Source organism: Eleutherodactylus coqui, chromosome 7, assembly GCF_035609145.1.
Source record: "Eleutherodactylus coqui strain aEleCoq1 chromosome 7, aEleCoq1.hap1, whole genome shotgun sequence".
Lineage (NCBI taxonomy): Eukaryota > Metazoa > Chordata > Amphibia > Anura > Eleutherodactylidae > Eleutherodactylus > Eleutherodactylus coqui.
The window spans coordinates 159,338,080-159,355,155 of record NC_089843.1 but is presented as its reverse complement, the minus strand read 5'-3'; the positions used below and the strand labels follow the sequence as shown (position 1 = coordinate 159,355,155).

General features: G+C 39.9%; 1 protein-coding gene across 3 annotated transcripts in view; it reads right to left on the bottom strand.

Annotated features, from left to right (window-relative positions):
* Positions 1–17,076, bottom strand: part of SYNPO2 (synaptopodin 2) — a 211,252-nt gene that overhangs the window by 14,525 nt on the left and 179,651 nt on the right. The window contains exons 1-2 of one of the 3 annotated variants that reach the window (XM_066573886.1): positions 16,857–16,987; positions 7,025–9,144 (exon numbers count right to left, since the gene is read on the bottom strand). In XM_066573886.1, the coding sequence (XP_066429983.1) occupies positions 7,025–9,028 (2,004 nt within the window). In that variant the 5' untranslated portion in view covers positions 9,029–9,144; positions 16,857–16,987. Of the gene's footprint in view, positions 1–7,024; positions 9,145–15,778; positions 15,808–16,856; positions 16,988–17,076 lie in introns of those variants that run through there. The other 2 variants (XM_066573887.1, XM_066573885.1) reach the window with 2 other exon arrangements.

Below are 17,076 nucleotides of genomic sequence, written 5' to 3'. Positions count from 1 at the left end.
TATTCACTGACAGAAAACAAATATACTGAAAATGATAAAGAATTGAAAGAACTCAGTATATTAAAAATTAAAAACTTTTTTGTTAATGCACACACCCCTTAGGGCTCCTCCACACAAGTGTAGGCTCCGATGCGTGCGCCTAACTGCAACTTTTTTGCATACCTATTGGCACTATTTACCGCACACTTTGCACACGCATGGCATGTTCACTTGTATGTGGCAAACTAAAATGCTTCAATTCGCTAATTCATCTAATGAGTCCAAGATGTGTTCTTCCAGCAGAATTACACAGACATTTGTGCTCCCCCGATGACTTCTTTGAGAAGCTTTGGTGCAAAAATGTGCAGAAAAGTAGAGCATGCTGAAATGTTCGCACAAAATACGGAAATGGGAAGGAACCCATTGAGCCCAATGGCTTCTATTCTCTGCATATTGAACATAGATATTTTATGCGTGAAAATACGTGTGCAAATATGTCGGTGTGAAGGAGCCCTTAGGGTGGTTCCACGCATAGAGTTTTTTGTGGTGTTTTTCGCCACACAAACGCTGCCGCCAGATGTTAGCTATAGATCAATAGGAAGTTAAGAAGTGCAGTACAAACAGCGGGTTGCATTTACTTAGACTTGCATTTCATATGCTGATCTAAGCAAAGTTTGAGCTGGCATAAGTGTGACAAATGTATTTTCAAACCTCTTAATACACTTCAGTGCCAGCATCTCCAGGCACCGGCTACAGTTTCTGGCATAAGTTATATTAAGGCCATATTCACACGAGCGTCTTTATGCAGCTAATTTAGCCGTGATAAAAGATGGTGACCATAAAAAGTATTGGATTCCAATGCCTTCATTCACATGGCTGATTAAAACCCAGCCAGCAAAGATAGGGCATTGGCAGCCAAATACAGCGGTTGATGTTTTGACGCAGCTGGAAAAGATAGGTCTTGCCCTATCTTTTGGCAGCAATCAGGTGGCAGCTCCCATAAGCTTCTATTGGAGCTGCCAGCAAAGGAAAGGGGAGGGAGTTTAGCAGCGGCTAGCACTGCTAAACTATGTCAGCTAGCTTTATTGAGCCAGTAGAAGGATTTTTGAAGATTTCTCCTGGCCAAAGGAATTTTGGGCTGCATCATATATACACCGCACCCGGCCGTGTCAATGGGTGAGAAAATACGAGACTGAGCTGCGACTTGGTCACGGCATTTTCTCATTCATGCAATTTTCAGCTTCGTTCAAGGTGGGCGAAAAGTGAAACACTCATGTGAAAGAGGCCTAAAACTGACAAATCACGAGGCCACATCCATATTTTGCCTAGTCCAACTCAGTTATAGAAAGTTGGTGGAGCCAGATGTGAAAAGGTCAAACGTTGCAGATTATGGCATGCACCAAACAAATGCAACTTTTATACACCAGAAATGTGGAGTGTTTAAGACCAGAGATGAGCGAGCACGCTCGGTTAAGGTAGTTACTCGAGCGAGCATCGCTCTTCTCGAGTAACTGCATACTGGTCCGAGCAGATTCGGGGGGGCGGGGGAAGGGGAGAGTGAGACAAATCTCCCTCCCCCAGCTACCCCCGGTGCCCCCTGCTCACCTCCGCCACCCCCCCCCCCCTCCGAATCTGCTTAGACCACTATCCAGTTACTCAAGAAGAGTGATGCTCGCTCGAGTAACTGCCTTAACCGAGCGTGCTTGGTCATCTCTATTCAAGATGTAATAAATGTGCCTTATTTTTTATTTACCATTTTTCCTCGTTTTTGGTGTGCTTTTGGGGTCTATGATGTCTTTTACAAGCCCTAAAATAAAACTGCCACAGAAAAACTCTATGTGAAGGAATCTGTACAGTAGTAATTTGTGTACTGCTAGTATCCCATTCAGTTAACATGAAGTACTGGTAAATCTAAATAGGCATGCATGAAAAGAATATACAGGAGGCAGAAAGAGAAGACAGGAATAGTTTTTAATGCTGGAGTGAAAAATACAGCAAATCAACAATGGAAATATGAAAACGTGAGGAAGGAAAATGAAACAGAAGGTGCCTCTAGTAAACACAGGGATGTAACCGGTGACATTTTTGAGGGGGAAAGAAGGATTTCTAGAATATGTAGCTCTTATGGTGAGTGCTCTTCCATTAGTGCAGAGTCTACATCGAGACTCGTACTTTTCAGTACATTCAAAAACCTTTCTTTGGAAAGTTATGAAACCAGACCAGGGTGCAGCTACAGGAGGTAACAGCTACACGTGGACCCTTGTGAATAAGGGGGGCCAAAGGCTTCTCTGCTACACAAGAAGACACCAGAAGTATAAATGGAACTTAGCAGCTGGGGGCCCTGTTACACATTTTGCATAGAGATCCATGAGCTTCGAGTTACGCATCTGGCCAGTACCATAATAGCAATGGCACTAGTCACAAACTTACACAATAAGGTATTTTCCAAGCTGGGTTTCACACAAGAGGATATGATTTCCAGTTACTTGAAAGCCAGCTCATTTGTACGTAATTCTAAATGCAGCACACATACTTTTGATAATTAGTATTTCATGAAATGTAATCTCTTCTCTATCTTTAACCTGGCTCCAAAAGGAGATGCTCACTCATAGTCCCTACCGGAATTGTACTGAAGACAGACATCTCACCCGATATGAGGTCTTCAAACTCAACAGGTTTACATAGTACGGTTGGTAAATACCAGAGACATGATGGAGCTCCTGTATTGTTGATTACTTAGCTTCTTTCTCAAGTGGCTGAGAAGTGGGCCGTAGTGCTTACTAGAAAGCAGCTGGACATATGATTAAGCAGCACTATGGGGCAGTATCATGGAATCAATAGATACTGAAGATGTTGATATAGGCCCGTTCACCAATTAACCAAATCACCAAATGAGCTTGAGAAACTACGAGATGGAAGATTCCACCAGAGAACAGGCCTTTCTTATGCAATTAAGACTCCTTTTACACGTAGGGATAAATCTTTTAGATTTCATTCATTCGCTCGTTTAGTCAATCAGTGAATGTGAATGACTAAACGACCGCTGTTTACACGCGTGCAAATGAGCAAACGATTTTTGATGCCTCAATAAGATTAACGACGAATGAAAAGCGAATGAATTCATATTCATTGTTCAATCATTGGCCATGCTTACACTAAACGATTATTGTTCAAATTCGCACAATCCAACAATAATAGTTAAGGCCCTTAACTAATAAACAAGATGGCATTTTCGCTATGTAAGGAAGCTAGGTAGACATGAGCGAGCATACTTGTTAAGGACAAATACTTGAGCGAGTATCGTCCTTTTCGAGTATCTGCTTGATCGTCCGCAAAAATTCGGGTGCCGGCGGGGGGACGGGGGGAGATCTCTCTCCACCCCCCCCTCCCGCTCTACCTTGCTCACTCCCGCAACCCACTGCTCACCCCCGCTGGCACCCGAATCTTTGCGGACGAGCAGGCAGATACTTGAAAAGGACGATACTCGCTAGGGCATTTGTTCTTAACGAGTATGCTTGCTCATCTCTAGAGCTAGGGCATCATTGAATAATATGGTTCTACTATACTAAACCTGTAGAAATCTAGTGCCGACTTTAAATAGTTGGGTCTTGGGGTAATAAAATTATATACTGTATAATTCAAGTAAGATGTATTTATCAAGGATAATATGCAGCCGGACATCAAATTGTGGTTTAAGGGATTGAGCTCCACCACAAGCTTGTTATCTTCAAGTAGCTATGATTTCCATTTGTAAACTGAATATGCTTATGTCATTACCATTAGTTAAAAATAATGGATCATAAAGATCATGGCTTAAGCATCCATTTAATCATTCAATTGAACTGCTTATCTGATCTTACTAGTGTTAAAGTGCATGCTTATGTTAATGGGGAGAGGGGAATAAAGCTAATCCTTTTTACCTTGGACATCTATCATCAGGGAAGAGTCAGGAGACCCCCAAACACATTGGATAATCAGTCGGTTCTGACTCTTGGCCAACTTTCACTAATATGTATGGATCAGGGTTACAACCATGCTACTAGGGCTATTTCCATTTTACTAATGTAACATAACCAACAAAATATGAAGCGAAATAAAAACTTTGTAAAGAACAATCAGAAAAAGTATATGAAAGCAGCAAAGTGTCCCATAGACCATGATGTGTTATTGAGATCTTTGGTTTAGGATGGTCATAGGTGTCAAAAAAGCATATGATATGGAGGTTGATGTCAGTGATCTATGGGGAAAATTTTTAAATGATTTGTGCCACCATTGTGGCATTAAGGGGGCATAAAGTTTGGCACATGCCATTTTCCTTTTAGGCATGGTTAGTGAGAGACAACTGGCCTCCCAGCGGCCAATAAATTTACTCAGTGCATAGCCTGTACCAGAAATTGGCACAAGTTATAGTGTGAATTAGAACAAGTAGATTTTAATTTCTGGTGCAAATATATACTACATTTATTAAGGGGGATACACCTGTACCTCTTATTACATTTGGCACATTTTACTCCAATAGACCTTTGATTAAGATTGGCATATGAAATATCAGTCTTAACAAATCTCCAATTATGTGTATAAAGAAAGATCTATCTTCTTCATTTATAGTCTCTGAGAGCATAGGTACCATAGATGTAGCATCAGTGTCTATTACAATTTTGGACTCACTGAAGACGGTTTCACCTGGCCGTATGTGCAACTATGCTGGTCAACATGAAGCGAAGTTGCACGTGAACTGAGGTTTTTTTTCTACGACCATTCAAAAAAGAGCAGGAAGATAAATCCTGCCCTATTTTTCCCACGCGCAGTATTAACTATGTGCCGGAAAGATAGGGTCCTATGTTTTCTTGGGCGTAGTATTGACGCCTGAGAAAAGAGCTGGTGAAAATGAAACCATTGAAATCAATTATGCTGCCATGAAAATCCCAGCTGCATAACGCGACTAAAACACGTTCACCTGTTTAAGACCTCAGAGAAGGTTTCCAGTTCAGTGTTTGCAAAAATAGAATCAACCAGCCTGAAGGTGGCCATATACTTTAGATAGTTTGTTCAACTGATAGCTACTGCTTTCAAACCTCCCCCCTTCCATACACATGCATGCTGAACTCAACCAATCGTGCATGTGTACTCAATAAGTAAAGAGGAATAAGCCACTACAAGACACCTCTAGAAGTAGTATATAACCTATGAGAACAAAGCATTGGAGATCTGGAAATCCAAGATGCCGACCCTTCTTTACCCCCAACAACTGCTGTCAGAGGAGAGTCGGATAACTCCTATGATGGTTGGCTGGTCCTGCCAAATTTGGCAGTTTAGTCAATGTTCATCTAATGTGTAAATCCACCTTTGCTTCCTGCAATGCATGGACAGAGGTAGTTGGGTTGGAGATACACTGTGCTCTTGTACCCCAGGAAGGGTGAGTGTAATAGTATTAACCAGCACCAGAAGGGATCACTTTTTCTCTATGTACAACTCTTATGAAGTCTATACAACTATATATAGTTTATATTTAGTTAAGTTGGTTTGCACTTTCGACTGTCCACAAATGTTCATGATGATTTTGACATCTACGACATCTATATTGTACATTCTACTTAAGTGCATTTAAACATAAAAATAACGTAATCAACAATATGAATAATAGCGATGATATCATGCTGCCTTTGTTTGGAAGCTGTATTCTTATTTTGTTATGATGGAAAAATGGCTTTTGGTAAGGGGAAACTTTTTAAAAAGTGACCAGAAGAAGCCTCACAACAAAACGAAGAGCAAGTAATGACTGGGAGAAATGACTTTCCACTAGATGAGCATACTTGTGTACACTCTATCGTCTTCATGATAGGGTTTACTACATTCAATGGTTGCTGACAAATATAATCAACTCTTCAAACCAACTAACTCTTTCTAAAGAAAGAAATGGCCCCTTCCATACAAAAGGACCCATTGGGATCTGTGGAAACTATGAATGGTTACAATTATAAAAATAGGAAAATGCACAGATAGATGTGTAACTATAAAAGTTTCTGCTAGTAAAAAAGTAGCATTCGTCAAGTCATATACTATATATTTATAAAATACTCCATATGTGTAGTTGGCAAACATGGCCACCGGTAAACTGGGCTATCTTCGTGAATTAAAGATGCTTTCCAGGAGCATTCTATAATAGTTACCTCCATCAAATAATGCTCTACAGCAAAAATACTAAAACATGTACTGAACCACCCACCAAATCCTATATAAAACATACTTGGCTCAACCTTAACTGATGCATTCTGATGCATTTTCATTCATTCATTCAATATAATATCTCTCTATAGCTAGAGATCTAGGCTAGAATTGTCGACCAAAAATGTAGATTTCTAAGACTAAGGCAATAAATGGGTTCTGGTACCTAGCCTACATTACGCATGATCCTTACTATGACAGACTGTACATTTGTCTTTCATATTTTCCTGACCAATCCTATTTAAGAATAAATAAATCAAAGATGACAAACTCACTCATCACCCAAAATAAATTAACTATAAGTATACTTCGCAAGGAAATTGATCATTTTCTAAACATTGCTCTACCACGGGCTCAGACTGATCAATGATGACTTACTCACTGACCTATAGAGACATAAGTTAACATTAACATATTGGGGATCTGGACAGACAATAGAAAATATTACCGTGTAATAGCTTTATATATGTAGTGACCAGTAGTCACTACAGTCATCATTGAAGCACAAACCCAGCCGTCCTGATTACTTAACAGTATACAAATGTATGCATCCAATTGGGACGTCAATTACTGTCAAGTACTGTAATGAAGTTATATATATATATGTACACACATATATAGGAATACCTATGTGCAATTTATTTTTAAATGGTGATATATGATTTGGACCCATTTTAAAGGATGATACAATGTTACTGTATTAAGTATAGCCAGGACATATGGCAATGTCAGATCACCACTGCAAACTATTTTCCCCTCTAGAAGTGGAAATGCATTTCCAAACTGAATACTATTCTTCACCAACTTCTGGTTTCCACACCTGGGCTGTAACACCAGCTTTCTTTGCAGAAAATTTCGGCCTCGGAGGAGCAATCAAAGTTGCTACTGGTGATTCTTGTCTAGGCTGCATTGCGTAGGCTGCTGAAGGGTAGGAATCGGTGGTAGGAGTGAAGACACTCGACTGGAAGGAGGGCTGTGTGTTATACACTGGTTGAGAATATTCAGGTGTCGGCTGGGCATTAATGTAAGGAGCATTCATGGGCCTTGCAGGTTGAGCTTGCTTTGCAGGAGGGGGGATGAATGACTTAGTGGTTTTCTTAGGTGCTTCTGTTTCTGCTGTGCTAGCCGAAGGTGGTTGAAATGTAAATAAAGAAGAGTTAAGCTGATATGGCTGGTGTTTCATTACTTCAAGAGGACTCAGTGTTTTTGTTGGCTTTTTCTTGGCCATTGAAGAGCCAGTCTTGGATCCCGGTTTGCTTGCTGCTAAGGGATAAAGTGGTGATTGGATTGGATTATATGCTAATGGAGGTGGAGCTCGGACATTGGATGAATACTTCCAAGAACATGGTAATGATGGGGTGGGAGAGGCTGCTCGAGCTACCTTTTCTTGCACAGTGGTTGAATCTACTACAAATTTTTCCATCCGAGATTGTCTCCTGGCAAATAATTCTGCTCCTTTTCCTCTTAAGGCTGGCATCTCATAAGCTGGAGCTGCTGTCCCTGATGGAGTAGCTGGGGGTGTTTTAGATTTAGATATTTGCCTTAAACTTGTAGATACTTTAGGTGGACCTCTAGGCGGAGCAGATAAATTAAGAGTGTTTGGAGGATTGTAATGAAAATTTGATTGTGGCACAGTGGCTTCTGCAAGACCTTGGCTTTGAAATGAATTCTGGACTGCAAATGGTTGCTGTGGAGGAGCAATGACTGGTGGTGTCCATACAGGTGATATTGGCATCGCTGTTGTCGGTGACTTGACTGATGGTTTTGGTGCAACTGGTGGAGGTGTTTTTTGCTTGCCACTGTGAGCTTGCATGAAGTTGCATGCCTCTGCTCCAAGACTGAGGTAGTCTTCTTCTGCTCCCGACTCATTAGCAGCAGCACGTTTACCTTCTCTGTTCTGAACAAGTGTTAGCAGCTCTGGATTTGGGCTTAACTTCGGCTGCTCCTTAAAGGTGAACATGGCTTTTGTGCTTCTACGTTTGGCTTCGAATAAGACACCGGTTTTGTTTGCTGGAACTGCAATTCTTTCATCTCTTGAAGCAATTTGTTCTGTAGAGTAGGACGGTGCCCAAACAGCTGCTTTACCAGGCACTGGTGAAGACACATGAAATCTCGGTTCAGGAGGTAGAGTGACTGAAGAATAAGGAGGTGGCGCAGGTACATCTGACATAGGACTTGCCATATTTCTGTTGGGTGAAAATGACAGAGCTGTTTGACTTTGAACTCCGCCAAATGGTCTTGCTGTTCTGTTTAAAGAAGACTGAAATGAATTGTTTGACTCATTTGCTCCAATAATACCATTCTGTACCCTCTGCGGGTTGCTGCTGACCTCTATATAACTTTTGCTTACACAGCTCTGAGTCTTAATGGTTTGCTTTTGCTTCTGTGCCTCGTATGAAATTGTGTTATTTACATTCTCTGTTAATGATACTTTCTCTTCTACACTATGCTTCCTCATTTCTTCTTGCTCTGCTGATATTTGATCCATCCTCTGCTTCCTTCTTGCAAACATGAGAACCCCTTTACCTTTGGTCTCTGGAAGTTCCTCCATTGCTTCAGTAGTATTTAGCTTCTTTTCGACCTCTACTAGTCCAGTGTCCCAATCAAAAGTTACAATATGTGCGCTGTTTTCAGGATCTGATGAGAAATCTTCATCTAGATCTGATTCACTAGCTCCATACAAAGTGACCTCAAATGTATTCTCTTTATTTTCTTCTTCTTCCTCGTTATCGTCTTCTTCGCTGTTTTCGTAGCGTTCGAGTTCCCCTGTGCCGTAGCTTGTTAACGTATATTTCCTGGCCCTTCGCCGGCGCTTTTTAAACATCAACACCCCCTTGGAATTAGGGTTTGGAGCGGCAGTCAGGAGAAGAGCAATACTTTTACATTTAGACTTGGCTTCTTTAACTTGCTTTTCAGAAAGACTCTCACTGCGTCTGAGCCCTGAATTAAAAAAGAAAATAAAGAAAATTGAATCACACAAGGAATAGCTGGACAGAAGCATGAATAAACGGTTGGATATTATATTGAACACATTTATTTAAAATATAAGCAGAATTAGAAATCTCGTTCAGTATACTACATACACTAGAATAGAGACTGGTTGGAGTAGTCGCCTTACTAGATGCGTCACGCAGTTATTTTGGAAATTTCAATGTTAATCTATTTCAAGCTATAAAATTGTGGATGGATATTTAAAGCAACCTACCGGTTTCGGGACAAAACTCAATGGGGGGTATATTACTTTGGATTTTCTTTTCTCTTATCCCTCTGATAAGCTAGTACTAGGTGCCATGTTTAGTCATCTTAGATGGCCAACGCAATCATCAGACAACCTAATGCCCACAGTACATTGATAGTATTAGACAACCAATGCACTATACCTACTCTCTGATTGGCGAAAGCACTGGCCAATCAGAGAGCATTGCACAACATGCATTTGGTAGTTAGAAAATTGATGTGGTCATCATTATGGGTGGCAGAGAAGAACATCTGCAGGTAATATACCACCCTACGTTTCCTGCCCCAGGACAGAATTTTGTCCTGAAACCATGAGGTTCACTTTTAAACAAATGAAGACTTTTTTATTACGGTACTATCACAAATAAGTTATTTGAAGATAGATGAAAACTTTTGATGATTATGTGCCAATTTATTAAGTACTCTCTCACATTGTAGATAAACTGTGACAAATTTGTTAAATTGTGATACATTTAAATAATGTGCCCTCAAACCATTTCTAAATACATTTATTGTTCCCATCATAGTAACCCATCATGACCTGTGCTCTGGCAACTGCAACTAATATGTGCGGGGGCCCTTTTTTTACCATGCGTATGTTAAAGGCATTTTCCTGTGGATAGGGCTATTGTTGACCTTTCCACAGGTTATGTCATCAATAATTGAGCACAGTTCTGATTTAAATCGCTTTGAACTGTGCCTGTAATACCATCCTGGGCCACTGCAATGTGTTCAGAGCTGTGTTTCTGATAACACATTGGCTCTATACACCAGAGCAGTTTTCATTGACCTTGAGATAGGTCATCAAAAGTTCAGTCCTCCATAGCCCTTTTAAAGTGAACCTGTCATCAGGATTTTTGACCCTAAACTACTACCATTGCGCTTACAATTTAAAACACCCCAGCTATATAAAACAGAAGAAAGCTCATTAGCCTAAAAACTTACATTTATAATGTGACACCTATTATGCAAATGGCAATGTCTTGAGTAACAGGGTCGGGCTGCCAGTGCCACAACTCATGCCTTTTTACATTATGCATGCCCCCTCTATTGGATGCCTGCCCTCCCTTCAACTGACATCAGCACAAGTCACAGTGAAATCCTGTGCTTGCGTTGTGCGGCCCTCTGTCACCGTCACATGTAGACTGGGTCAAGGTGTCTACACCTCACCTTCAGTGATACATTTCACATGCACCAGCAGTTGAGTTGGAAGATTCTCATGCCCAAAGGCTCACAGGCTCTGTGCTCGCACTAGGAGGGTTCATCTATGACGTGCACAATTAGCAAGGGTGCCTGTCATAGAGAGCTGCACAGTGCAAGTGCAGAATTTCACCACATCTTGTGCTGACATCAGCGGCAGGGTAAGGAGGGCATCTACTGGAGGGGGCATGCATAATGTAATGAGGATGTGACTTGGCGCCCCACTGACTGACTCACGACATGGCCATTTGCATACTAGGTGTCATATTATAAATGTAAGAGTTTAGGCTGATGAACATTCTTTTATTCTATACACACATATGTCTGGGGTGTGTTAAATTTGATTGCAAGCACTATATTGGCAGTTTAGGGTCGAAAATGCTGATGGCACGTTCCCTTTCCTGCCATGGGAACAAGGATGTCTAACTGCAGGAGCCTTCTCTAAATAATGAAGGCAATTCAGGATTGAGCAATGTCATGAATCCTGTATGACGTCTCCATCCCATGCGGCACCTGTGGGATAAAGTCTGACAGTTTAATCTGCACTTCCTGGCTGGAGGTGAAAGGAAAGGTTGGAGAATAAACTCCTGCCATGGGAGCTGCTGAGAACCGAATACAATGTTTGGGGTTGGAAAATCCATGCAGATGTGTTCCAAATCTGAATTGCACAGGCTTGTTAGACATATGAAACAATATTTGTCTATACCTTGAAGAAATGACCATTATAGTATAAGGTGAGGCTAGAATACTTGTTGCTTATGCTGCCATAGACGTAAAGTGTGGACTTGCCCTCCATGCACTGACATTCGGATTTATCTTCAAATCAGAATCTCAAAATGGTTTGAAAAATCCTGCATTTGCGTTGGCCCACTTGTATTTTTCTTGAATCAACCTAAAACTTAATGCTAGGATTGTAACATTTACCAAAAACATTTCTGAAGCGTAAATCAAAAATGATCTGACCTATAAAGAAGATTGCTCAGAACTGATCATTTTAACCCCGCATCGCCCCAGGACCAGCAGTTATCTCCTGGGGGTTCGGTGTTTGAAGGGAGCAGGATTGGGAGCTGATCCCACTCCATACAATGCATATGACAGCTGTCTTTGGCAGCGGAACGAACGTTGCTTCTTTGCTCACACATTGGCTTATATTTTGCCCGGCAACATACACGCTGATGCATGTGCAAATAAGCAACGTGGTGCTCATGCATACGCAAATACACATACGCTCATATGAAGTCAGCCTAACAGCTGCAGTTAGCGTTCACACTAATGGCGGCTGTTGCTCACAGCCATTGAAATGGCTAAATATTCTAATGAGTTCAAGATGTGTTCTTTTCTTGTGTAATTACGCAGTGTACCATGCATCTGCGAGTATATTGTGCGCGCCTTTATGCATCCCCATTGACTTCCTTGGGGAAAGGAAAATAGCGCATACTAAATGCACAGGAAAAATACGTGCACGTGAATGAACCCATTTAAATCAATCGCTCATATTCACGGCTTACTATACTGTGCAAATACGACTGAGTGAAGCCAGCCTATAACCTTTAAATAACTCAGTTCTAAATGCCGCAATCGATATTCTGGGGCCCATAACACCCTACCTACCACCACTATAAGATTGCAAGGTGCCATTTGGTGTCAATGGCAGCCTGGGGCCTTCTGAAGGTCCTTAGTGCTGCCATGGCTGAATGCTAGTGGATTAGCTTGATAGACTGCCTGTCAGAACACAGTATAATGCAATACTATGGTATAATGCAATACTATGGTATTGCATTATACTCTATGTGTGGTCAAACAATTGCAAGTTCAAGTTCCTTATGGGGACTAAAAAAGAATGTAAAAATGAGGGAAAAAAGTATTATTAATAATTAGAAAAAATGAAAGGTAATAAAAGTGAAGAAAATCCTTTTTCTCATATTTATAATAAAAACATGTAAAAAATAAAAACATATTTGGTATTGCTGCATCCATAAAAATCTGAACTATCTAATAACGCATTATTTATCCTGCTGGTAAACGTAGGCAGAAAAAAAAATCTGAATTGTGCTTTTTTGGTCACCCTGTCTCCAGGGGAAAAAAATTACAAAAAGTGATCAAAAGACGTTTGTACTCCAAAATGGTTCCAATACAAACTACAGGATGTCCTGCAAAAAACACAGAGCTATGTTGATGTAAAAATAAAAAAATAAAAAACTATTTGGTATTATAGTAATTGTACTGACCCATAGAATAACACTATCATGTAATTTTTTTTAGCAGTGGATACACTGTAAAAACAAGACCCCCCCCCCCCCCCCCCACACCAAAGATGGCAGAATTTCTTTTTTTTACACTTCTCTCCACAATTTTTAAATGTTTTTCAGTACATTATATGGTACATTGAATAGCACAATTGAAAACTCGCAAAAAACAAGCCCTCAGACAGCTACGTCAACGGACAAATGAAAGAGTTATGATTTTTTGAAAGTGGGGACGAAATGGTGAATTTTTTAAAAAAAAGTTTGCGTCATTAAGGAATTAAGTAAAAAAAGGCATAAATTGTTGAAATTGATAAAGATAATTAGCTACATCATGACTGTCTTTACCCCTATGGGGCCTTTCACCGGGATGGAATTGTCCACAGGATACAATGAAGATGTGGATTTTATCAATTAAAGGCAAAGTTTTTGTACTTTTAACTGTGGAATGTGTTCTGCAGAACAACTTGCGGAATTTATTGTTTTTTTATGCAGACTTTAATTGAATATTTACATCTCTTGTTAGAAATCCACAACAACAATTCCACAAGAAAGCTTCTCCGCTGCAGAATTTAATCTTGCGGTTTTGAAGTACAGACACGCGGATTTTAACAGGTGCGGAATTCAAGCCCCATGGGGATAGCATTGTGACGCACAAATGTCCACATGGACTAATTTCATCCCATGTAAAACACTCCCAAGACCACTTTGACATTTGCGTATTTTGATCAGTATTTTGGATTAGTTTTGGTAATTCAAAACCTGGAATGAAACCTAAACAGAGAAAAGTATAATGGGAAGATTAACACCTCTTTCGTATTTTGTACCCGCTCCTGGTTCACAAATACTGATGCAAAATACTCATCAACATATGCAAGTGTAAAAAAGATGACCTTAGGTCATGTTCACCTAGAAACATTGTGAGGCCGAAAGAAGACATATGTCCATCCAGTTCAGCCTATTACCCCCAATGTTGATCCAGAGGAAGGCAAAAAACCCCAATGTTTCTTCCTAATTTCAATCTAACAATCGCAATAATCCCCGGATCACCAACCCTGTTGAAATTATTAATGATTATAACATATAATATTGTATCGCTCAAGAAAGGCATCCAGGCCTCTCTTGAACTCTTTATCTAATTTGTCTTGACCACATCCTCAGGCAGAGAGCTCCATAGTCTCACTGCTCTTACAGCAAAGAACCCCCTTCTATGTTGGTGTAGAAACCTTCTTTCCTCTAGGTGTAGAGGACCCCCCTTTTTACAGCCACAATCTTGGGTACAAATAGATCATGGGAGAGATCTCTGTATTGTCCCCTGATATATTTCTACATAGTTATTAGAGCGCCCCCTTGTTACACTCCTGGGTATAAACAGATCATTGCAGAGATCTCTGTATTGTCCCCTGATATATTTATACATAGCTATTAGGTCGCCCTTCAGCCGTCTTTTTTCTAAACTAAATAATCCCAATTCTGATAACCTCTCTGGGTATTGTAGTTCGCCAATTCTGTTTATTACTATAGTTGCCCACCTTTGAACCCACTTTGATATGTCCTTCTTGAGTAGCGGTGCCCAAAATTGTCCACAATATTCCATATGTGATCTGGCCAGTGACTTGTAAAGATGAGGAACAATGTTCTCATCATGTGCCTCTAAGCCTCTTTTAATGCACCTCATGATCCTATTTGCCTTGGCAGCAGCTGCCTGACACTGGTTGCTCCAGTTAAGCTTTCAGTTAACTAAAATCCCCAAGTCCTTTTCTATGTCAGTGTTCCCCAGTGGTTCCCACTTAATGTTTAATGATGACGTGTATTTCCTACATTTATCAGTGTTAAGCCACATGTAGCAGATTGTTGTTGCAGAAATGTCTGCAGCATCCCATACATCTGGGTAGAGTTATTTCTGCAGTATGTGCAGGAGTTTTCACAAATCCCATTGGGGTGTCATTATGTATTTCAGAAACAGAAATCTGCCACATCAACACACTCATTCACACGGTGTTGTAAGTGCCAGATCCACGCTGGATTTTATCAACATGGATTTGACACTTTAATCCATGGCAAATGTCCAAGCCTAAAGTCTCAATGTTCTGCAGTGGATTTTTTATATGGATTTAGCCCTTACTAATAGGGCAATCACGAATTGATATGTCAAGTCTTTGTTTCCATGGAAAATCCATGTTGTATGAATTACGGGGCAGATTTCAAGAACATTCAATAGAACTGATTCAGGTGCAGAAACCACTGCAACATGTGAATGGGGCCTAAAGCTGACAGCTAAAGCCCATCATACATGTAGCAACTGTCATTAACAATCCAGATAATTATGTGGTCATTAACGATACATTTGTTCTATGGTACTTTTGCTTCTGATCAAAGGAAATTGATTGACCACTTGGAATACTTATTATTCATGTTTCAAATTTTTGAAAGATATAATGTTACAATTATAGTCTTTAGTTTACTATCATCCAATTAAATCATATATGGGGCAATGCATGTGCATTATAGTTCCCCCTAGGTGAATGACTGTATATTGGAAAACCTGTGAGAAATATCTTTACATCTATTGCCAGTGGCTGGCTGACTGATAGATTCATTCATTCATTCGTTTCTTTACATAAATCAGGAGCAATCTTGCACTCATTCTATATAAGGACTTCTAATCCATACAGTTTGAAGAATCCTCACATTTACTCTTCTAACTTAGCTAGTAAAATAGCATCAGTTCTAAAAGCACAAGTGAATGAAGCTCTTGGTTGTCCTAAATTAAGTCATCAGCCAGTCTATTCAAGATCAGTTTGCCGGTCACATAGAAACACATTCCAGAATGCAATACATACTAGAAACATTCAGTTTTCACATGTCACACAAGATATTCTTAGTAAACCTACCGCACAACTGTGTCAAAACCCTAAGGAGTGCTGAAAAGTATGCCTTGAATTCTTGCCTAAGCTTTGGGGCGAGCTTCTTATTTAGAGCAGCCTTACCTCAGCACTGCATTCCAACTGTTACCCCTGTCCCTTCCCTGAAGTTTATGTGATGGCTGCAGACAGCTGATTTGATAAACACATCCACGCTGGACACGTCTTGTGACTGGTCAAATGCAGCTTTAATTTTGCAATGAGTCTGTTGTTGAAAATTGTCCTAAAGTTGTATTTTGAATGAATTAAAAAATAGTATTTTCAAATATTAAAAAAAAATTAAAATAAAATAATCCAGCATCAGTCGGCTTCAACCATGCAGAAAAATGACGATATACAAAAACACATTCCTTGATGACCTAATAATGTAACTATAGTAATAATGACTATTATTATTATAATATGCACTATGTACATAAGTCAATGGGCTTCAACCGGCAGCTCCCTAGCTGTTGTGGGACTATAACTCCCAGCATGCCATGACAGCCACTACTGAAAACAATATTCAACATCACCGATGCAGCAGCCAAACACAAGTATAGCAACAGCAATGCTAGAAGGATTATCTCTTGATATGTAGTTATTTTGCTATTTTATAAAGTGATGAATGATCATTTCTATGTACAATTTACCATTGTGGGCAGATCAGTGAATAGTTGGCCTACATAAAAACTCTCTAGGTCTGATCATTGCTAGAACAGATCAGAGAATTCCATTATACGGAAAAAAGTATTCCAATTATTATAAAACACGACTGTCCACTTTGGGAATTCCAATTGGAGAAAAAAAAATCTTTGCAACTTCTACAAATAGAAGACAAAGCAGATTTAATAAAACATCATATCAAATATAACCACTACAAAGTCCTGTGACACATTAGAAGTAGTGACTACTATTGCTGGTCACACAGTTGCTCACTGTCAGATGTAAGACGCATGCAGACTACTCCTCATTCCCCTATTAATACCTGGTCCTCGTATATTAGTCAATCATAAAATGATCAACCCCTGGATACAATAGATATCTTCAGATAACGAGTAGTACTCACCATCACTGATATCTTAGAAATCAAGTTAATTCATAGTCTACTCCAGCTTCAGTCTATGCTTCCAGCTTCCACTACAAACCCTAGTAATGTTATCCAGGAAAGTTAAGTGAATATTGTAAAGTCAGCATGTCGTTTTGGACTACGTCAGGCTATTTCTCAGAATAGAATTTATGTCTGACCTCTAAAGGGATCAAGGCTGAAGAAATAGTAAGTTCATTTC